This window comes from Notothenia coriiceps, unplaced genomic scaffold (assembly GCF_000735185.1).
Source record: "Notothenia coriiceps isolate Sejong01 unplaced genomic scaffold, NC01 NC01_scaffold00013172, whole genome shotgun sequence".
Taxonomy (NCBI): domain Eukaryota; kingdom Metazoa; phylum Chordata; class Actinopteri; order Perciformes; family Nototheniidae; genus Notothenia; species Notothenia coriiceps.
In genome coordinates, this window is record NW_011345873.1 from 305865 (window position 1) to 328953 (window position 23089).

General features: G+C 40.1%; 2 protein-coding genes across 3 annotated transcripts in view; one reads left to right on the plus strand and one right to left on the minus strand.

Annotated features, from left to right (window-relative positions):
• The first annotated feature begins 485 nt into the window (after positions 1 to 485).
• On the plus strand, positions 486 to 12080 carry LOC104947830 (uncharacterized). Its single transcript, XM_010773938.1, has 12 exons — positions 486 to 731; positions 2094 to 2205; positions 3504 to 3597; positions 4638 to 4692; positions 7618 to 7758; positions 8174 to 8334; positions 8441 to 8539; positions 9121 to 9266; positions 9423 to 9594; positions 9731 to 9843; positions 10433 to 10520; positions 10992 to 12080. Exons 1-12 carry the CDS (start codon positions 620 to 622, stop codon positions 11043 to 11045), a joined length of 1347 nt encoding a protein of 448 aa, XP_010772240.1. The 5' UTR covers positions 486 to 619; the 3' UTR covers positions 11046 to 12080.
• Positions 12081 to 12233: 153 nt separating this feature from the next.
• The window catches only part of aifm3 (AIF family member 3), a 17321-nt gene continuing 6465 nt past the window's right edge, over positions 12234 to 23089 (minus strand). The window contains exons 3-21 of one of the 2 annotated variants that reach the window (XM_010773939.1): positions 21079 to 21292; positions 20692 to 20801; positions 20497 to 20606; positions 20349 to 20393; positions 20165 to 20261; positions 19930 to 20042; positions 19555 to 19641; positions 19354 to 19445; positions 19140 to 19270; positions 17982 to 18097; positions 17691 to 17762; positions 17091 to 17154; positions 16874 to 16950; positions 16674 to 16791; positions 16465 to 16563; positions 14661 to 14736; positions 14438 to 14542; positions 13558 to 13579; positions 12234 to 13426 (exon numbers count right to left, since the gene is read on the minus strand). In XM_010773939.1, the coding sequence (XP_010772241.1) occupies positions 13400 to 13426; positions 13558 to 13579; positions 14438 to 14542; positions 14661 to 14736; positions 16465 to 16563; positions 16674 to 16791; positions 16874 to 16950; positions 17091 to 17154; positions 17691 to 17762; positions 17982 to 18097; positions 19140 to 19270; positions 19354 to 19445; positions 19555 to 19641; positions 19930 to 20042; positions 20165 to 20261; positions 20349 to 20393; positions 20497 to 20606; positions 20692 to 20801; positions 21079 to 21292 (1775 nt within the window). In that variant the 3' untranslated portion in view covers positions 12234 to 13399. The remainder of the gene's footprint in view (positions 13427 to 13557; positions 13580 to 14437; positions 14543 to 14660; positions 14737 to 16464; positions 16564 to 16673; positions 16792 to 16873; positions 16951 to 17090; positions 17155 to 17690; positions 17763 to 17981; positions 18098 to 19139; positions 19271 to 19353; positions 19446 to 19554; positions 19642 to 19929; positions 20043 to 20164; positions 20262 to 20348; positions 20394 to 20496; positions 20607 to 20691; positions 20802 to 21078; positions 21293 to 23089) is intronic. The other variant, XM_010773940.1, reaches the window with a different exon arrangement.

Consider the following 23089-nt stretch of genomic DNA (forward strand, 5'->3'; position numbering starts at 1 on the left):
AGCAGCTCGAGGGAAAGTGTATTATTCATAGCTGGAATCCCTCATTCCAAATAAAACCTAACTTGGGTGTAATACAAACCAGAAAGTGTTCAGTTAATTAGGAATATATTGACTTTTTAAGTACCCCAAATATCTGTGTTCTCTGAAAGGTTTATAATAAAGTGGTATTTTTAATTTCATTAAAATGTGGTCCCCAAATGTTGTTGATTTAAATGTTCAAATTGAATTTGACATTTTCAGTGAGCAAATGTTCAAAATGTTTGTTGGTGCAAACATAAACAACATTTGAAAATAAGTTGTAAGAAGTCAAAAATATAACAATTATAAAAAGAAAATATAAAAAAACAAAAACATTTTAACATTAAAAAAGAAAAGAAAAATATTGACTTTTGATCAAATACGTTTAAAAACAAAGGGTGTAAAGATATTAAAGTTAAACCTGTTGCATTTGTCCTCGGTGTCCTGCCACTGTCTGACCGCAGCACTGCGCTGTATCCCCACCATGCCCACACAGTCCAGGTGTCACACTGAAACTCTTCCCCTGGCGGCGTAACACTGAAACTCTTCCCCTGGCGGACCGGTGAAGGGAAGAGCAGAGATTCTGCAGACTAAGTTCATAATGTCGGGTAGAAAGCCCCGGTCTGTTGCAAACCCTCTGGAGTCTGCGATCACGACACCGAGTGAGAAGATACTGAAAGAATGCCACACTTTATATGTCGACAGCGAAAACGGTAAATACTCAATAACGGGGAATAATGCGTCAACGTTAAAGCGAAGTTAGGACCGTGAAGCAGGTCCAAGCACGCATAGTTTAAAGTTATGTAACTTAGTGCAAGGTGGGTCTTAAGTTTGTATTGAATGTAAAACATAAACGCTGCTGGGTGAATACAAAGGAACTTATGTGTGCTGCAGCTGTCAGCCAGTGTCAAACACATGACATTGAACACTGGCTCCTCTGCAGCTCCTTTAAGGGCAACGCCTTTCCGACTGCAACCTGTCTGAATACCGCACACACACAGTCAGGTTTCATCGTTATATTTGTGTTTTAAACGTAGAGGAAGTGGGCCTTAACGTAAACAGCCCCTCCTGAAATGTACTCTAGAGATAGATAACAAGGGTGAAGCCCAGGCGTTTCTTTTCAAGGTCCTCCTGGTACATATTTGCAAAACTGTTTTTTCTTGTCTTCAACAACAAAACTCTGTTAACTGATCTGGTAATTTACATAAATACAGCTTGTGGCATATGTGGGAATACTTTACTTAAATATTTGTATTTAATTAAACTTTACACTTCTCCTTTAATACATGTCAGAGGCATAGTAAGTTTTACATCCCCTTGTCCAGTAAACCATGCTTCCCCACATTTTTTAAATTTTTGTGAAAAACTGGATGATGTATTCCTTAATGTTTTCATACAATTATCTTACTTCTTAAATTAGATAAACTACTTAAGCTAAACACAGTGCTGTTTTTCTGAGTTTACATAACTGACTTTTTAGAGATGTGTGGATCTCACAGGAAAGACACCATACCACCATGATACTGTTATATAATATGGTGCATCGCTGTAGATTAAATCACCAAACAGTATATAAAGGGGTTAAACTAGCACAACCTTAAACATCTACAGTAGTAAAATGCAACATATGGTACACATAAATAGAGCGGTATTATTCTTGCAAAAGCAGCTTATAGGCTATAATATAACAGGACTGAGTGGGAATATTTTCACTGCATTAAATTAACTTTTGATACTGATGACAAAGTACATTTTGCTGTTATAACTTAGCTGCAGATTTTTCGCACTGTAATTATTCAGACTTTTACACCTAAGTATACTATCTGTGTGAAGACTTTGCTCTTACAGCACTTCAAGGAGATGTCCAGTATGTGTCCTGCCTTAGTTAATATAGCATTATAGTTTGTAAAAGCCTTCTGCCACGTTGAATGTTCTCGAGCCTTTCTTTATCAGGAGAGGTTATTGCTTTTTCAGGATCACCCTGTTCCAACACACACATTACATTGAGATGAAACGACTGTAATAACACCCATGCCCCGGTGTGTGTGTGTGTGTGTGTGTCCGCGTGTCCTCAGGCCTGGTGAAGATAGCCAGCAGTCTCGGAGTTCGGCTCCTGCCTCCCAGAAAGAAGATCATTGTGATGATAATGGGGAACCACTCTGCAGGGAAGAGCTCTTTCATTAACTGGTAATGCATGATATGGTTTATAGGAATAAGTCCTCAGAAAACCTTAAATACAAAATAAAGCCCCCGTAAAACAAAAAGAGGAGAATACGATGACCTTACTTCACTATTTGTTATTGTTTTATTTCCCCTGAGCTTATTCTAAATTGAAAATGAGCATTAAGGTTCACATTTTTGTAATGTCTCCATAAAATATAATACTTGTGATGTAGTACTTGTTTTATTTTATAAATGTCTATACTAATTTGTAGTAAAATAACCAGATGGAAATGTCTATTCTTTGATTATACAACTGATCAATACAGCTATGTTATCACAGTAAGTGCTGTGTATTCAATATTTTGAGTCTGGCTCTTTGATAGCAACATTGCCCACAATGGTCTGATAAAACTCAAAACCACACTAATAGCGCTATAGCCAAATATATATGTTATAGTAAGGGTTGTTAGATTATTTTCTTTGTCAATTAACCTTCTGTTTTCTTTTCTATTTAATCAATTTGTCTTAAAACTTTTCTAAATATAAAAAAATGTCCTTCACATATTCCCAGAGCTCAAGGCAAAATCCTCATAAACTAGTAATAATAATACGTATAAAAAAGTGATTCCATTAATGAAAAAAACATTGTCGCCAATTGATTCACCATTTTAATAATGACTTACCCTTTTTGCTCTACATTTAAAAACACCACAGAGGCCCTACTCTAGTGTCCGTGAGGTGCTGAAAAACTCATGTTGTATCTAAAATGTTCCACTAAGCTGATGCAGGAATGTGTTTTGAACAAACTCCATCAAGAGCACAGTTGTCAATCATGCCTGCAGCCGCTGACCTCACATATTTTAAAGCTTTTAGGGAGGACCTCCTCTGGGGCAGTCGGTGTTTTTAGCATGAAGTTGTTGATTTGTGTTAAAGAGTTAAACACAAATGGAAATATTAAATAAGTTCTCGCTCTCGATTTTCAGAGGTGCTGTTAAATTGGTTAATTTCTCTTTAAGTTACAGCACTTGGTTGGTTGGGAAAATAATAGATTTCTCCCTGAAAATAGTTTTCACTATTATGAATAACATAATATTTAAATGACAATTTGTTCATTGCTGAGTAATGATTAAGATTCACAATCTATTCACATTTAAAACGTAACTATTAATCATTAATTAAAATACTTATTGAAACAATAATCAACAACATGTAGGAATGTAGGAATACAGCGTTGTTGCATAAGGTCCTGTGTACTTACTTATAAATACAACATTAAAGATAATAGTTTTTGATGCATTTAATACCTCTTGATGTCATTTCAGGTACGCTGAGGAGCACATACAGAAAGCAGGCGTCGCTATCGAAACTCAGGGATTCACGTTCGTCACAAGTGGTCGAAAAAGAGAATCATTGACGGTAAGAACGGCATGAAGAGGGCCAACATTTCCAGCGCTCGTACAGAAGAGCTTCATTTGTATAAGACCGGCTGAAAAGCCAAGTGCCAACTGATTATCAAAAAGAGAACTACAATAAATAAAACCAGCGTTGTGCTGCTTCCGCTTTCCTGCTTTTATAATTGAATCCGGATCATATCAGTGTTTGTTAAGTGACAGGTTTTCATATTCATATGGCACTTCTCGGTTTATGGGACGAGTGATTTCTGAATGACTACAGTGATGGAAGTGAAGCTGCTCCTCTTCATAAACGTTGATGCAGCGATGCGTTTGATGTCAGCTTGTACGAACAGAGACACTCCCTCCCTCAGTCGCTTGTGATTTCTCATTCTGTATGCTGCTCGCTCCAATGAGGGACTTAGTTGTATAGACACACACATGCAAACACACACACACACACATGCAAACACACACATGCAAACACACACACACACATAAAGGATGCCTCGTTGCAGCATATACACAGGAAGGGGAGACACCTGTCTCTCCGTCTTCTCTCACCCTCCTTCTCCTCCTCTGCTCATATCCTGCTGTGTTGAAGGTGATGAGGATGAATCATATATTTGCAGTGCAGGACTGAGGAGTGGAAGGATTCTCTTCTGTGTACAGGAAAAGCTTAAAACGAGCTGCAGCTGCTGGAAGACTGAATACCGAGAACACAGAGGACTCAGTTTAAGTGGGAGGGATCTCAGGCTGCAGATCAATATTTGTCTCTTTTTTTTTTCATTCAATCGTTTATTTGACCCGGGACAATGCACATTAATGAACATTTTAAACAAAATAATGCTTTGAAATGTAAATGAGCCGGATTTTAGCTTTGAGCTAATTTCCATCCGTAGTCCCGTCACATACAACATTTATGAACATAACAGTTGGCAGTCCATGTAAACATTTAAAAAAAAAAACACATAATTTTAAAAGACTTAAAATTGTCAAAACTCAAGAAATTGTGTTTATCAAGAATCAGTTTATTCCTTACATTTCTTTTTAACTCTTTCACAGGGCAATGCAACGCTTCATCTCTACCCTCACTTTCGACCAATCCTTGAGTTCAAAGGTAAGCCTTTCCTCTTGGTTTAGCATCAATAACTCCTAATGGGTTTCTGACAAATGCACTATTGAAAACAAATGCCATGGTTGTGCTGATTATGTGTTTATATGCCATGCTGCATTTCTATGTTCCTAATCTTATCATAATGAGAAATGTCTGCTTTGTTTCTAATGAGAGGCATCAAAACACCTGCCTATCCCACATAATACAACAGTACAGTACATTTTTTATGAAATGAGTGTGAGGAGAATTAGCCTTAATAGCCTTTGATACTGAAACTAACATATTTCCTGCTTTTGTGCAAAACGATAACTCCAGTTCTGCAGTTTGAGTACACAACACTTTCTCATTTGCCTCTCCATGACGCCTAAAATCTAATTAATGTCATCCCTTTTCTAGTGTGTACAACGGAAAAATATAATTTGATTGTGTTTTTTATGGATTTTTCCCTCTGCTGGAGTCATAGGAAACAGCAAAGGGGGGATAAAGAGTTAAAGTCAGCTGGAGAAGCAGCATTAGGAGCAGTGAGCAGGGTGTTATCATGAGCTGCAGCCACAGATGGTTACCTTTATGTTCAGATAGCGCCCTGCTGTGTGGCACGTATCCTACTGGGAATGTTTAAAGTGTGTGTGTTACGGACTCATTTCAAATTCAGAAGTTGAGAAATGTAGCTATTTGAGATCAACACATTTAAATGTTGTAATCCATAGCATCAACTAAAATCAGTCTGTTTATTCCTGCGTGTTGAAATGTAACACTGATTTGTCTAGTTTCTGGTCGTCTCGTGTGTTTTGAGATTTGAAGTGGAGTTTATGAGCTTCACCTTGATGACTCAACATCGCTGAGTCACATCTTTGACGTATTACGTTTTCTTTATATAATCAGACGCCACCCCAGTTCCCATTCTCCTTACATGTGTGTTGTTAGATATGGGAATAGAGATGACTCTCGCATTGAAGAAGGACACGTAATTAGCAGCATATTGTTTCAAGAGAATTAGTCTGGACTCTCTGTTCTGAATACACTGGATGTTGAAGTGCAGAAGGTCTGGGTGTGCCTGCTCTCTGAGTGGGAGCATCAGCATAGAGGGGGGAGGGCGCTAATGTATGTGCATGCGTTTGACGGTGAGTGTGTAGAGAGTGAAGGTTCACTGAGTGCGCTGTATGGCTTGTGAGTCACACGCCCCATTGACAGCAGTGCAGTGGAGTCAGGAGGAGCTGCTGAGAAATGTCACAGCCATAAGAGACGCCACAGCAGCAGCAACAGCTCCACTCTGCAGAGCCTCAGCAACACCAACGAAATACCAGCAAGCTTTTTATTTCAACTTCAACGTCGCCTCTGGAAATATCAGCGTTTGTTTACCTGTCACAGTGGCTCAGGATGACTCATCAGAAAAACACCACTCCTTATGTGGGAGTATAGCTGCTGATGCTATGCAGTTTGATCTCCTTTGGGATTTGCTTAGGAGAGACTTCTTAATATTGTTTTAGACTTACATAAGGGGTGTTTATGTCTTTATATTTTCAACCTGTTGTCAAGACTTTGAGCTGCAAGTGAATGGATAGTTTTTAAAGTGCTATATTGTGGGATGTAAGTACTATATTGTTGGACTACATAGATTTGTGGCTGTGTCTTTTACAAATGTTCTTTATATGTATTTGTGCTAGACATAGTTTGACCTGTTTAGTCCAACAAGTTCTTTTTTAGTCTTGGTTGATGCAGCATTATTGCAGCCTTTGCCCTTTTCCTCATGCGCAGGATCTCCAGTGCAGCCTTCTCAGTTACAGTCACTTGAGGAACTTAGCACCCATCGGAGAGTATCACTCTCCTTTTCACCTTTTGGGAGTCTCAGAGGACTTTTCTCCCACTATAGTGGACGATTACATCTGTGTCTAAGCCAAAGGTTCAGAGGGACTTACATAATTCCTGAGGTTGAAATGCATGCATGTCTGAGGGAAGTATCGACCTGTTAGAGATCAAACATGAAGCTGTTAGTATCTGCATATATATGTATAAGAGCATCTAGTCACCTTGCGTGCGACAATAATTGCTCAAAATTAACTGTGGGAATTAGCTTCCCGATGTGTGATAGGAAGCAGATGCATTGATACTGTGGCCATGCTGATGTAAGAGAAACATGAGGGAATGCTAATGTGCATCTCTGCAGCACAAGGATGGGATCTGTACTGACTGTTAACACCTGCCCGCTTCCTATCAAACAGCCTCTGTGTCATCCCAGGCCAGTGTGTGTGTGTGTGTGTGTGTGTGTGTGTGTGTGTGGTGTGTGTGTGTGTTGAGGGGGGGATGGGGTTATTTTATTAAAAGTGTCTAAATAGTGATGCTGTTCTGGTGCTCAGAGTCTGGGTTTGACGGGGACTCATGTGTGGTGGTTGTGGTGGAGTAAGGGAACCCCACACAGCGCGTTGCCTCACAGTCGTTCTTCACTGGCTAGCTTTATGTCCCACGCCCCACACTAAAGCTGCCAGTTGAAGAGCTGTTGTGTGCAACCAAGACAACAGACCGCTCAGCAGAAGGGACTATGAGAAAACGTAAGACCTAGAAAATGTTTTCACGTGTTAAAATTCAAGATGAATCTGTGAGGGTGTGGCCGCTTTTTAACCAGAATGTATTGATGCATTTTTCTTTTAAAAAGTGCTTATAATAATATTTGTCTAAATCACCCTGTACTTTTTTGCCATATCATCGCAAATGCCCATTCTTGCAATTTCAAACGTGCGTTCTTCTTGATCTTTAACGTCATTGGCCTTCCTCGGGTTTCCAAGTATTGACCGCACTGCGGCTTCCACTGGCAGATAACAATATGGTCATTAGAGGTGACGGCTTCCTGAAGAGACCTTGTATTTATCATCTGTTGCTATACATTTATCCTGAAGGGAGCACCTGTACACATACATTGTTGTTTTATTCCAGGTGCTATGGACTACCTGACTGCTGAGATCTCCTCCTCCAAGCAGAAGAAGTTCAGTCTGGTGACATTTGTGGACACGCCAGGTCTGGTGGACGGAGACATGGTCTACCCTTTTGATGTCAACGCCGCCATTACGTGGTTGGGTATGTCTTTGCAGCAGTTTCAATGTACAATCTCAATGTGTGTGTGTTCCTCTAATGCAGTGTTTCTCAAACTTTTTCACACTCGCGGACCACCTAACTCCACAAATATCCAAAAACACATCGTTTTTCTAGAACAGATTACAAATCGCCTGAAAATGGTACAAACTACGTCACGTCAACATGTGTGACGTAGGTGTTGCCCTGGGCTATATCATGCATGAAACTTAAGCTCGCTCCATTGCGGAGATATTCCCACGAGAGTGCGGAAGACTTAAATGTATTTATTTATTTAAAATGTGAAATGTTACCAATATACTCACAGACCACTAGGGGGCGCTCACGGACCACCAGTGGTCCGCGGACCACACTTTGAGAAGCACTGATCTAATGGAAGTTTGTTTTTATCTTTATGCAGGAGAACAGGCCGACTTGGTATTCGTGTTCTTCGACCCAATGGGCCAGGCGCTTTGCAAACGCACACTCAACATAGTGGAGAAGCTGAGTGAGACAAGTGGAGACAAACTGCGGTTCTACCTCAGCAAGGCAGATGAAGCTGGGAAGGACACAGACAGACAGGTACCTTCACTTAAGTATGGCCTTTTTCATTTCTATTTGGCTACAATCTTGTAGCCAAAATAAGGTTGATTCTAAAAATATAACTTCTATTTGTTTATTTCTGCAGAGGGTGATGATGCAGATAGTCCAGGAGCTGTGTCGCCGTCCAGGTCTCAACAAATGTGGTTTTGACATGCCTACGATATACATCCCCAACCCACAAAAGGTTAGGTTTAGTAATTATATTATATATTATGTTTTAGTGCCCTTCTAAGAATTTAAAACATATTTGGAGGATTATGGAGATAAGATCTAAATTATTTTTCTCGCCATACCTCCTCAGCTCCGGGTCTGATCTTAGGTCTGGATTTAAAGCGCTCTGCTATCCTTGGGGGTTCAACAAACATTGATTATCCTGAAATGTAAATTATCCACTCCAGGTTTCCTGCTGGCTCCCGATGGCTGGAACAGGGTGATTCATTTTGCAATATGATGGCAAAGAGAGTTATCAACCCTCGAGGGAGTGGAGGGGAGGGGGGGTTGTAAACCATAGCTTTTGATAAGACACCTTTGGCTATAGCAGCCCTAGTCCTGAGTTATTACTGCACCATCCTTTGATCTACAACCACGGAGCGCGGTAGATTTGTGCCCACCGTCCAACCTCAGATTTATTTTCGCTGAGCAAGAGTATCTTCACTTCCTGGTAAATGCACTGTCAATCACAGGGCCCTCAGGATCTGTTGTCCAGACCCTGCTCACATGTTTGTACCGTTATTCAAAACTGATGAGGCCTTTTCTCTTGTTCAGCCGAGCCGCTGTGTGAACCAGATCGATGTGGTGTGTGAAACCATCGAGAAGACCATCAACCAGGCCGTGCAGAAGACCCTGGACCAGCTGGAGAAAGACTGTGACCTCATTTGTTCCACCATCAGCAGCAAACTGGATCAGGACAGGTTGCTATATGTGTTAAATGCAATATAACCGGATGTAATATGACATCTGAAAGCAAATAAACCACAACACGTGTATACAGATGAGATAAGAGTCACCCGGTGTTATCTGCTGCAGAAAATGTGATATTAAAACCAGATTCCTCTGTTTGGACGCAGGGCCGACGTGACTCACAACAAAAGCGTCCGTCTTCACTCGTTCCTATGTGGCGCTCTGGGTATCTTCCTCCCCGCCCTCTTCATCCTCAGTTTCATCGTGAACACTTTCTCCCAGGTGCAGCTGGACGAGCTGCTCGGGGAAGGGCCGTCTCGGACCCTCTTCGTTTTTACAGTAAGAGTCGCACAGTAACTATTTGTAATAGAAAAAAATAACATTGAAATAAAAATATATAATTTTGTTGCATAATTAGTTATTTTTTCTTGAAGTCTAATTGGTTCTCTGAAGGTTTTTTCTTTGTGTCTTTCAGGGAATAATTATGTATTTATGGGACTGGATACCAGAAGATGGACAAGTACTATTTGTCATCGTTTTTGGAGCTTTTTGCTACCTACTGCTTTGCCTAGCAAAATATTTTGCAGGGTGAGTGTCACGAATATTCAATACAAACATATATATTCACACGTCAAGCTGAATAATAGCTTCAAAGCAGAATAATTGATTATTGATGAGTCAATCGACCGAACATTATTTTATTACAATTCATATTGACTAATCAGGATTTTCTTTTAAAATAGAGCAAGCAATTATTTTGCTTCAACTTCTAAAATTATTTTTCTGTGTTTTGTTTAAGTGAAAGTTATTTTGGGGTTAAGGATGTTCTGATAGACCTCCAGATTTTGTGTAGAACAAAGGATTAAATCAGAAAGAAAATTGGACAAGATGCTTTTGTAGTAAAGTAGACTACAGTATGTAAGTCACTTTGGATGAAAGCGTCAGGTAAATAATTTGTAATGTCATTTTGTCCAGAGGGGAACCAGGATACTTTGAATGAAACGCTAACCACATGAAATGTCTAAATAAAGAAAGCTTTTTCAGTTTTTTCAAGAAGGGTTTGAAGTAGATTCACAACAAATATAAACACACTCTCTCAGACACAAGCACACACACCCAGAGGACGTTGATTGTTGATATTCTAAGCGAACATTGTTGTGATGCTCTTCATTCCCAGCCGAGGGAATAAGACTCTGACGAAGAAGGAGAAGAGGACGATGGCAGAGTACAGCGATTACATCCAGGATATCGTCAAAACGAAGAAGGTGAGTTTAATTTTGTGCCATTGTGTCATATTTAGTAAAAAAAGAATAGCTGCTGTTATACCATGTGTAATTAATATGCGTAATGCAGAAGGGGTTTTTAATAAATCACAGACAAAAGCTATAACCTGAGCCTGAGTCCATTTTTTCAGTTTTTTTTTCATAATTTAGGTTTTATATTTATGATCACTGCTGACTGCCATAATTGTACCACTATCCATAAAATGTTAATATTCAGTTAATATCAGTTACAAAATAAATACAATCGGTAATGCTGGATTACATGCGGCACCATTTCCTGTGAATCTCATGTGCTTAGAAAGGCAAGTTTAGTCCGGCACAGGAATGGCAGACTAGCTTGTAATAAAACAACCTACATTCAGATTTCATGAATAGTTTAGATGAACCGCTTTTTGCTTAATTTAAAAACAAAAACAGCCATTTGAATCTGACCCAGTTCATTTTGCTCAACAGGGGAATCTGTATGATTGGTACCTGCAGCAGTGTGCCGCAGAGTCTGACTTCTGACCCCGGGTAAGCTGAATCCGTTTTCTAAACAGATGATCATCAGCCAGGTGATCGGGTGTGTCTCTTCTCAGTGTGTAGCCTGATATCACTGCCAACATGTGTCATCTCAAGAGCTTCGATCAAAGATTAAGTGCCTTTTTTTAATCAGTACAGGAAAAGCTGGGATTGTGTTTTTTGATATAAACACATTTTATAATGTGAATCGATTTGTATTTCCTCGATTTTTCTAGTACAATGAAAAGCTGATGACAGCAGGTAATGTTTACAAACTTTTTTAATTACTTCAGATTAAACTCGATATTTTTTATGATGCCCTCTGTGAACTTAAGCTCTCATGTAGCACCGTCCTGAAGTCTGTCATGTGTCTTAACAAAGTACTATAATGTTGTGCACTTAGTAACACTGCAATAAGCAATGCTGTGATTACACTTGGGCATTTTGGTCAGACATTTTCTCAAATATTTTCCTACCAATAAGACTCCAAAGTTGTTCTATCCTACTGTTAGATGTTTGTTTTGTTGGGTCGTTTGCGAAGCCTTCGCTTATCTTTGTAATGTTTTCACATAAACCATGGGAGATCTGTGATTCAGGTTCTTTGATGTAAATGAGCACTGAACCCTTCATGTTTTTATAGATCTGTGCAACCTAAATCTAGTTGTATCATTATGCCATGTGATGCCTTTACTCCAGTGTTAGTAGATATATTTATAATCTTTAAGGTGCTTTTACCCAAATAATTTAGAAAAAGCTCTAGGGGCTGTTTGCAATATCATTGTGAACACTGTCAGTTTGTATTGTGTGTTAGAAAACTCCCAGGTACCCTCACCATGAAGGACAATCTTTGTGTATGCATACATCCGTGTGAAACGTGTGCAACAACTTGTGTGTGAAAGTTTATCTATTCTGTGTCGTTTTTTGAAAAAATATTTGTATTGTATGAAAAAGTGGCTCAACAAACTAGAATGTTTTTTGATAAAAGTCATTGAATTCTCATAATCCTGCAAACAATCAAATGATTAAACATTTTCTACTGAATTTGACTCTACTGTCCATTTACTGTTCTCCTGGTTATATTAAGCTGAATAATGCACACATGAACAACAGGTGGAGTAACATGGAGAAACATAACGTTTTGTAAAGCAGTGAGTAGTTGGAAGACTTTTATTTAAAAGTTATAAAAATGGCCTTCCAGTTTTCACTGTAGGAAGAACGACGCTTTGAAAACGCTGAGTTGACAAGTGTTACATCAGCACAGCAGGATGTAATCACCCATCCGCTTCACACCCATCACAAGCAGCTCTGACTGAACATTACATTACAATAACTGGGGGGAAAAGCAACACATTCATGTCTGCTTATTTTGTAAGACAACAATCCTCAGTTCCCTGAGTAAGTAACAAAGAATATCCCAGTAGACATGCTGCTATAAAAACAACTACTATTGGATTTGCTGAAGGGGAGATTCTCTATAAAGTACATTCATCTATGGTGCAAGCACTACTATGTGATCAAAGTATGATGATTATTTAAATGTGATTTGTGCAATTTACTACAGTAGCAAGGAAACCAATAAAGGATGTTGTGAACCTAAAGATTATCATTCATTTTGAATGAAAGCAGTGTGAGTTAGTGAGTCTGTTAAAGCTGCATTCAGGGTTTTTATGGAGCACATTTTTAGCACATTTGAGCTTTATTTTGCTGTTGCAACTAGATGGAACATCTCTGTTTAGGGGATTCTTGTTAAACTCTTGTTATAGTAAACTATAGCATGCAGATCTAAGGCCTGTATGCTAGCACACAGCCAACACTTTTATTTTAAACTTAGAAAATTCAGTTAAAATGGCATGCCCTTAGTTTGTTACAGTGCATTCAGGATTACAGCTATATACAATGTTATTTGTACAAAACAATGCCAATGCCCGTCCCTGGCTTCTTATAAACAAAGTGTAGAAGTAGTTACATCTTGCATCAGCCCAGAGGCCGAATCCAATATTGATTTGTTTGTGAAACGTTACAGCATCGTCAAAAAGGAGCCAACACAGCGATCCAGTGTCTTCAGACAGTGTAGGCTCCATCTGTCACGTTAAAGTGTCTCTCAGGAACAAAAGCAGGTTTCAGTGTCGTCCTCAGGGAAGTTTGTCTCCAACAGACACGGTCCTGTCCCCTGTGTGTGTGTGTGTGTGTGTGTGTGTGTGTGTGTGTGTGTGTGTGTGTGTGTGTGTGTGTGTGTGTGTGTGTGTGTGTGTGTATATATAAGTGTGTCCATACTGAGATAGCTGCTCAGTGTCTCAGCACCATTAGTGTCCATAGTGAAGTCTCCAGTCCTTCAGATGTGAAGTCATTGAGAGCCTTTGTCAGTCAGCCAAGAAATGTCTCCAGTCCTGCAAACCATCAAAAACAACACACACACACACACACACACACACACACACACACACACACGTTTATCAAGTCCCTACATATGATCAATCAGGTAACATTTGAAATAGAACATGCTCGTATTTGTCCGTACTTGCCAAGCCTTGGAAAACATCCTTCACATTTTGAGTTTGCATTATTAGAAACGAAAGACACAGGAGATATGAGGAACACTACAGTCATATTAGACCAAAAACACAGCGACAAACAGACAGAAATATATGCAAAAGTAATGCTGCACCTTGATTAAGTGTGGTGTCACTTATTGTTACAGGTCAGGTTTGCAAATAATATACACATTTAATAACAAATGAATAAAGTTCCTTTAAAAGTCACAATAATAATAGGGGAATTATTTGAATTATTGCCTCTTTTAGTCATCACTCAGAGACTGAAGTGGTTCAAATTCTATTTAGTTTAATCCTTCCTCCCAAATTTAGAATTTATAAGCATTATATTAATATATGGTTAAATATTTCAACTCACTTTTATGCAGTTCTAAATATTAGTTAGCCGGTATTGGTTGACAATTGTTGACAGAAACATTAATGAACACTTTAAAAGGTTTCTCATATATGTGACTGACAGTGTTATAAAGTGGTTATTGTTTTAACAGCAATTCCTTCAGATTATAAACTTTACACAACTATGTACTAAGTACAGCATTTCCTATTTGAGATAAAGTAGTGGGTAAAATATATATATAGTGTCAAAACTCTGTCTACACTACTTTCCCTATGATAACTTTTATAGTACGTATGACAGCTTGTGTTGTTTTTCTGCAGTACTGAAGTAGCCATCGTTTTTATAATACTTTTCATGTGATTGAAGTCACAAGCTCTGCGACTCCATGTGTGTTCCTGTCTGAGTGATAACATTTGTCATGCTTTTCTTCACAGTGAAACCTGAGAAACCTAAATAACATAAAAGCTATTGTAACCGGCAACAGATTTAAGTCTTGAAAGGAGACTTACTCCACATCTCGTTTTTTAATCGTCTTTCCGGATCCTAAGACCTCTGCCACTCGGGACACAATGGGATCATAGTTCATGCTGGCAACAGCAACCACCTCCTCACTCCTGTAGATGGACCAGGGGAGGAAAACAATAAGAAAATAGATGTGGAATCACAATTAAAGACTACAATAGGAGTTGAAACCAAATCTACAATGATTGTTTATTTAAGAATCGTAGGCACCTGGTGTAAAACGCCACAAATCTCAGTTCATCCAGATCACCTTGTATAATGACATCATCGAATCCTTCACCATACCCTTAAAATAAAAAATACATGTGTATGTGTCTGTCGTCAACAGCAAAAAGAAAAACAGGTGCAATTCAAACTCTCAGTTTAAGGTCTTGATTTTTATTTTTACAGCTAGATGGCAGTGTGGTTACTACATAGCTACTTTTCAACCTCTGGTCTCTTACAACATGTCTGACTTATTATTATTATTATTTTTTTTTTTATAACAAACCGTACATCAAAACATGTAACAACAAACAACTAAACGTAACGGTGGGGGGGGGGGGGTGGATGCAAGGATGACTTCCTAAGACAGCTGATTGTGACATACACAGGACATTACATACACAATAAATTATACATTACACAGGAGATGCCATATTGACAGGGTTAGATAGGAGAGCTGCGGACAGTGAACCGCAATCCTCCTGTCTCCCCTCAAAATCCCCCAGCAGAGAAGATGCACGCTCCATGTTCAGTAGGTCCAGATACTCCCTCAGCCATGAGTCCCTAGTAAAGCAGGCTGGTTTGCGTTCCTTCCAGTTTAATAGGATGAGTCTTTTTGTGGCTAAACAGCCCAATGTCCAGAGCCGATTGGTAGTCCTTGCAACATTGCCATCTGGCTTGAGACCCAGTAGACATGCAATGGGACATGTAGGGAAATTAACTTTTAAAGATTCAGACATTAAGGATATTACTTCTGACCAAAGTTTTTTTACCGCTGGGCATTCCCAGAGTAGGTGCAACAATGTACCTCGCTTGCCACATTCATGCCAGCATAAGTCTCTGTGTTTATTGTCCATCTTGGATTTTGTAACAGGGGTGATGTAAGCTCTATTGAGAATTTTGAACTGTATGATCCTGAATCTTACACATTTAGAAGAGAACATAGCTGACTGCCAAATGGAGTTCCATTGCAAAGCAGACAGAGAGATATTCAAGGCATGCTCCCAGGACAGTTGGACAGGAGAATAGGTATTCGGGGCAGCCCTAGATAATCATTTATAAATGTTAGAGACCACACCTGATGATATGATTGCTTTCTTGAGGCGCTGGTCCTCTTCCATACATGAAGCAGGCATGGCTCCCTCCTTACATTTTGTACTAATAATAGATGCTAGTTGTGCATATGATAGAAAAGATGAGTCTGAGAGACCATACTGATTTTTGAGTTGTTGAAATGGAAGGGTTTGGTCTCAATATATCTGTCCAATTGTAGTAATACCAGCCTTCTGCCAGATATTATTACTTAAAGTGCCTCCTCCTGCAGAAAGACAGGGGTTACTCCAAATGGGGCAAGATGGTAAAGAGAGCCCCTCTATATGGAGTCTCCTGTGCAGTTGCTTTACAATAGAGCATGAAAAGCGGATTATGGTATTATCCATTGAGGGTGGTGGTTTTGGGCAGTACCACATTGATGCCAGAGATATGTTTTGGTTTACAGACATGATGGATTGCTCCAGCCATTGCCAACTGCCTACCGGAGAGGCACTTTTGTACGCCCACGATAATGGATACTTTGCATTGAAGGACAGATAATACTGGAATACATCTGGGACTCCCAAACCTCCCATTGATCTTGGAATGATCAACTTATTATGTGCGATTCTGGGTTTTTTATTATTCCAAAGGAACTGAGTGAATAGGGATTTGATATCTTTAAACCATTTTAGTGGGAATTCAAGAGGGATAGAGGAGATAATATGAGAAAGCCTGTCTGACTTATAATACCACTCTTAATACTTTCATTCTTTACCTGCATAGCGAAGTGTCTTCCCAAACATGGCTGACCAGAAGTAAGGCACAGTTTTGATCTCAGCGGCTCTGCCCATCATGCTGAGAGCCGCCGCCCTTCCTGTCAGCATAGAGAAAGAAACAAGAAACATTTAAAGGCCTGTCTTAAAGAATTCATCATAACAGTAAAGTATTACAGCCTTTGATATGCAGTCAGGAGGACATACTCACCGTGTACATGAGCCATTTGCCAGTGAGGGATGTTCACCTTCTTATTGTTGCGCGGCGGGAAAGGAAACACCACCACATCTCCTCCAGCGTAGACCCCATCAGCACTTGTCTGCATCATCTGAGAGAAACAGTTTAGAGGAGTAAATTAACGTCATGGGACAACGCTTATTCACGAAGACTAAAGGCTTTTTACACAATACCTTGTTGACGGTGATGAAGCCCCTGGAGTCCATGTGGATGCCGCTCTGTTTCAGGAAGCCGGTTGCAGGAATACTTCCTGAGACACACATGAGAACACAGGTTGAATATGCAGCTGCTGTCACACATAGAAAGGGAGTTCTGGCATCTGTTTTGGTCACTGTGTAGATAATGATAACAGGATTAAAAAGGGACATATTTCATCCTCTTTGACCTCACCTGCTCCGATGACACACACGTCTGCTCGCAGGACTTTACCACTCTTCAGGGCCACCTCTTTCAGCTGTGTGCACAGGAAAAACAAAATGTCCAGGCCATGTACTGTATATGCATAATGCTACATTAACAGCTTTGACACTTCCTTTCAGGAGTTTACTCTTAATGCCACTAAAAAACCTTTTCTGACCACTTACTAAGAGTAAGGGGGGGACACAAGACATCAACTTGAACTTTGGAAACTGGCATGGACTATCTTTACTCTTTTTCAGACATTTTGTAGATCAAATGAATAATCTAGAAAACAATAAGAAGATATATTAATGATTAAAACAACTCTCAGTTGCAGCCCTAAAAGCATGTGATTCCAGCCTGAGAGTTTTGAAGCATTTCAATCAGAATCTTACATTATTTTGATTGTTAAGCTCTTTAAAGTGTTAATTTAGTTGCTCATTTAATGGTTTTAATTTTTACAGAAATACTTTTGCAGCACCTTTTAAGGAGCTTTAAATCTGACACACTCTCATCTTCATCGTGGATTAACCATGAGAGGGTAGTTCTGCTGAGCATCATGTCATGCTGTTTCTCTCACTTTCTGAATACCTGTCCGTGTTGGCCAACCATCTCCGACACCTCGTTCAGCATGTAGAACTTCACCCTGTTTACCTCGAACAGCTGCAGACAAAACACAACACTTTTACCGTGGGAAAACACTAACAGCAAGATGGCTGAATTAAGTAATGCATTAAAACATTTAGGCTCTCTCCTGTGGTTACTGGGGTATTGACTAGACTAATCACATGCATCTGATTTGCATTTAAACTAGTGAGATGTTTTCCCTTCCCTAAGAGAATAACTATGGGTTTGTTAAGGTGCTTTTAGATGAGTTCCTACCTTCATTATGGCTTTCCCTACTTTCTCCCCGAGAGCATGTTTAAAGGGAACTGTCTCGATCCCGATGACAGAGACCGAGTGAGCTTTGTCAGTGAGAGCTGCAGCCACCTCCATACCTGCAAACACAACACATAAACGGTACACAGTTCATATAGCAAGTTATGATACAGAAGAATCGGAGGGATGAAACCCTCTTTAATGGTCACACATGCAGAGCACACAGCACACACAGTGACATGTGTTCTCTGCTTTTAACCCATCCTAGTACCAGGAGTCTAGTACTAGGAGCAGTGGGCAGCTATTGTACAGCGCCCGGGGAGCAATGGGAGTGGGGGGGGATGTCCGGTGCCTTGCTCAAGGGCACCACGGCAGGGGAGGAGGTGAACTGGGACCTCTCCAAGTAGCAGTCCACACTCCATATTTAGGTCGGGGACTTGAACCGGCGACCCTACGGCTCACAATCCAAGCCCCTACTGACTGAGCCACTGCCGCCAAACAAATGTATAAATGTGTGGAGAAACATTTCAGATTCTCCATGCAGGGCATCAGGGTCACTGAATGAGAATGGAAATTATGTTAACTGTGAATTATAGCGTTGACATTCACCGGGGATAGTCAAACTGATACAAGTGAAATATTAAACTTAAGTTAAAGTTAACATTTTCAAACTTTTTCTGCAAACTTAAGATAGTATGGCTGCAGTACAGGACAATAAATGACAAACAGTCTTTGAATGATTGTACAGATGTACATGTTTCTCTGACTCTGAATTGTCTTCCCTGTCACTGTTTGGTTTCCATTTTATCCATTTTGTATTTATTTTAATCAAATCTAAATATGATTATATTAGCTTAATTGAGTAATGTGAAATGTAAGGATTTATGTAAAGCAATGGGGCAAATAGGGTTAAGGTTAGGTAATGGTCATTCCTTGTCTCTGGTTGGCTGTTCACACATGTGATTAATCATGTGATAAGGTAAAAGGTTACTTCTACACTTGATTGTAAGTCGAAACAAGTCACTTAATAAATGTGTTTTACTCTGACTTACTTAATTTTGAGCCCAGATCTCATGGACCCACCTACTAATTTTGTTATTATTATTTTCCCGTGAATCTATCACAGTCAGCAAACATTTGAAGATTGTGTATTTTTCTCACCGACAAATGATGTCCCCACAATCACAGCGTTCTTGTTGTTGGCCAGCCTCGCTATGCTGTTGGCGTCATCAGGCGTCCTGAGGTGGAACACGTTCTCGACATCCTGCCCTTTGTAGATCATTGTTTTGGGTCTTTGGAAGCAATCAGCTGTCAGTTTTTTTATTTATAATCTCAGCTGCTTAATTATGATGTGAAATAGCAGTTTGTTTCTTACTTGCTTCCTGTAGCAATAAAGAGTTTCTTGTACTCCATCCTCAAGCCATCTTCAAAGATCACAGATCGTGTTTTCACGTCTATCGCCACAACCTAAAGAAAACATGGCAGGGTAATGCAGGTTATTGTGTTGGATTTGTGCTAAAATTGCCAAAGATCGATTTAGATGTTACAAACTAATATATTGGTCATCATATCTCACCTCTTTCTCTGTGAGCAGTTCAATGTCATGATCTTGTAGGAATTCCACAGAACGCAATCTCAGCTGCTCTGCTGTGCTTTCTAAAGACTAAGGGTCAGCAAGTTAGTTAATCAATCAAATCATTCAATTAAATTAAACAAAATTCAAGAAGAAATCTTTCCATAAGAAATCTTTCCAAAAGGTTTAAATCGGTTATCAGCCAATCAACAAAATGTATCTTTAATCTCCTGCACGGCAATGAAACATTGAACTATTTGTTGTTGTGTAGCTGTTCCCCAGAGAGCTCCTGTTTCCTCTAGCACCTCTGCAGTCTGTCACGCAACATTTTGGCTCCAATTATGTCACGTTTTATGTGTTCAAGGTCTGTGTACAAACCTTACTCAGTTTAGGCCTGTCATATGGAGGATGTCTGTCCATGGTGCACATGACGATGCGGTCGGTGAAGCCCTCTTGCCTTAGTGTCTCTGCACATACCAGAGCTGCTGGACCTGCGGATAAGGTAACCATAAAAGAGGAGGATAATATTCAAAAACAGACATTGAAGGACGATGCTGCTAATAACAGTCTAAAAGAGCTTGATTTGTTGTACGCGGGAGAAAAACACACTGACCTGAGCCAATGATGAGAACATGGCTGAAACCCGTGTTGGAGTTAATGACTGCTGAGCATCGGGCCATCGGCTTTGACCTTTTCTGTGACTGAAGAGCCTGAAAATGTATTTAAAAAGAACTCAGATCAGTCAGGGGACCAACGTCCAATTCTGCATAAATTATCTTCATCCTTTCTCTTGTTACCTGCTTGTTTGCACGAATGATCACCTTGTCCTTTTCAACTCTGACCTGAAGCAAACAAACATGAGTGATGTGTACACTTGTTTATGGTGCTCAGAGACATGATAAGGCAGAGAATGTGTAAAGAGACGGCACCGGCGGGGAAGGTCACCTGGAAGATCGGCAGGCTGTCCAGCCCGGGGAAGTCCTCGAGGTCTCCTGTTGCGATGTTGAAACATGCACCGTGCCACGGACAGCGCACATGCCCTTTTGACAACACACCTGCAAGGGAAGATCTTAATAAGTCAAGCTTATAACAAAGAAATTGTTTTTAAAATCACACCCGAAAAAAATAAATATAACTCACCTTTGACCAGAGGTGCTCCGTAGTGTGGACACTTGTGGGCGATGGCAGAGAACTCCCCATGTTCTTTGATCAACAAAGCTCTGCCACTTCCCAAATCCACCTCTCGCATCCTGCCACACACACACACAAAAAGTTGCACCTTGTTATTTTAAGGAAATACATACCCCTTTTGAAAGTTGTAAAAAAACGACACATAAAAAGATGCATCACTATTTAAACATAGCAAGGACACATCAGGAGCCAACTTTGTCCCCACCTCTTTGCATTAGGATAATTTCTTTTTCACTTTGATTAACATTTGTGTCTTTAACATCGTAGTACACAACAGCTTCTCTACCTCTGTGTTTTGGTTGTAAACAAAAAAGAGCTGTAGTATAATTTTCTTACTGTCCGTTTTCCAGATCTTTAACATGACAGACGGAGGCCTCCACATAGTCCCGTGGTTTGTGGTAGAGGGGGAGCGGGGTGGAGTCGTCATCAGAGCCGTGTCCCAGGGCCCCGTTGGGTCTGGAGTCGGCAAAGGGACTCGCTTTGCCGTTTGGTGACAGCCCGTCCACCTCTTTTTCTTTTTCCAGGAGAGAGAGTTCCACTTTGACTTCAACTGCACAACACACAAATCGACTATTTTAGAAAATGCATGATCAAACACATGTAGCACATTCACACTGATCACAGTAAATTAGACAAACACAGTACAACCCATCACCGAATTACCCTTTTGACGTACAACTGCTTGATATTCTGAGCACATCTTAATTTCCTTGAACATCAGAAACAAAAGTTTGCAGTGTTGAATAGAGCAATGGAAAGAAATGGAAAGATCTCTGACTGCATGGCTCAATCTTTGCAGGTGTCCCAGAGAGGTAAAGAGAGGAAGGATAACATCATTCTCTGTTGATCTGTTAACTCTTATTCGATTACCTGGAAAGACCCTACTTGTACATCAGGATTCTCTTCCTCCACTTCAGTTCGTCGTTCAAACCCTTCATTGCCAACATGCTCGTGTCCAAATTCCAGCCTGGGCCTGAACACAGCTATTTGGTACTGAACTCTGGATTTTCTGTCTAAACTGTGCCCAGAGTGTCAGGTTAGGAAAGCATACATCCTCCAACCTCACCCAGAAATATGGTGTTCCGCAGGGCTGTGTGCTTAGCCCACTCCTGTTTGCCCTCTTCACCCATGAACGTGAACCTATCCACGCAACAAATAACATTATAAAATGTGCAAACAACACGCCAGTCATGTATCTAATCTATAACAGTGATACGTCAGAGATAACTCACCCTGCCCACCTTTCAAATCTAGTCACCTCTGGCAAACGATACAGGACAATACACGTACACGACTGAAGAATGGCTTCCTCCCCAACCTAATGCCATCAACTGTTCAACATTAAATAGACATGTATCTAAGTAATATACTCATATTGGCATTACCAATATTACCCGTGCATTGAAGTATTGTTCTTGTGTACCTGCCCTATTATTCTACACTGAACAAAAATATAAATGCAACACTTTTGTTTTTGCTCCCATTTTTCATGAGATGAACTCAAAGATCTAAAATAAATTCTATATACACAAAATAACCATTTCTCTCAAATATTGTTCACAAATCTGAAAAAATCTGTGATAGTGAGCACTTCTCCTTTGCCAAGATAATCCATCCCACCTCACAGGTGTGGCATATCAAGATGCTGATTAGACAGCATCATTATTGCACAGGTGTGCCTTAGGCTGGCCACAATAAAAGGCCACTCTGAAACGTGCAGTTTTGCTTTATTGGGGGGGTCTGGGGGGGTTAGTTTTAACCCTAACCCTAACCCTAACATGTCACCCATTGAGCATGTTTGGGATGCTCTGGATCGGCGTATACGACAGCGTGTTCCAGTTCCTGCCAATATCCAGCAACTTCGCACAGCCATTGAAGAGGAGTGGACCAACATTCCACAGGCCACAATCAACAACCTGATCAACTCTATGCGAAGGAGATGGGTTGCACTGCGTGAGGCAAATGGTGGTCACACCAGATACTGACTGGTTTTCGGACCCCCCCAGACCCCCCCAATAAAGCAAAACTGCACGTTTCAGAGTGGCCTTTTATTGTGGCCAGCCTAAGGCACACCTGTGCAATAATCATGCTGTCTAATCAGCATCTTGATATGCCACACCTGTGAGGTGGGATGGATTATCTCGGCAAAGGAGAAGTGCTCACTATCAAAGATTTTTTCAGATTTGTGAACAATATTTGAGATAAATGGTTATTTTGTGTATATAGAAAATGTTTTAGATCTTTGAGTTCATCTCATGAAAAATGGGAGCAAAAACTAAAGTGTTGCATTTACATTTTTGTTCAGTGTATTTCCATCCTTAACCTTTGCTTTGGAAGAGGAATTTGC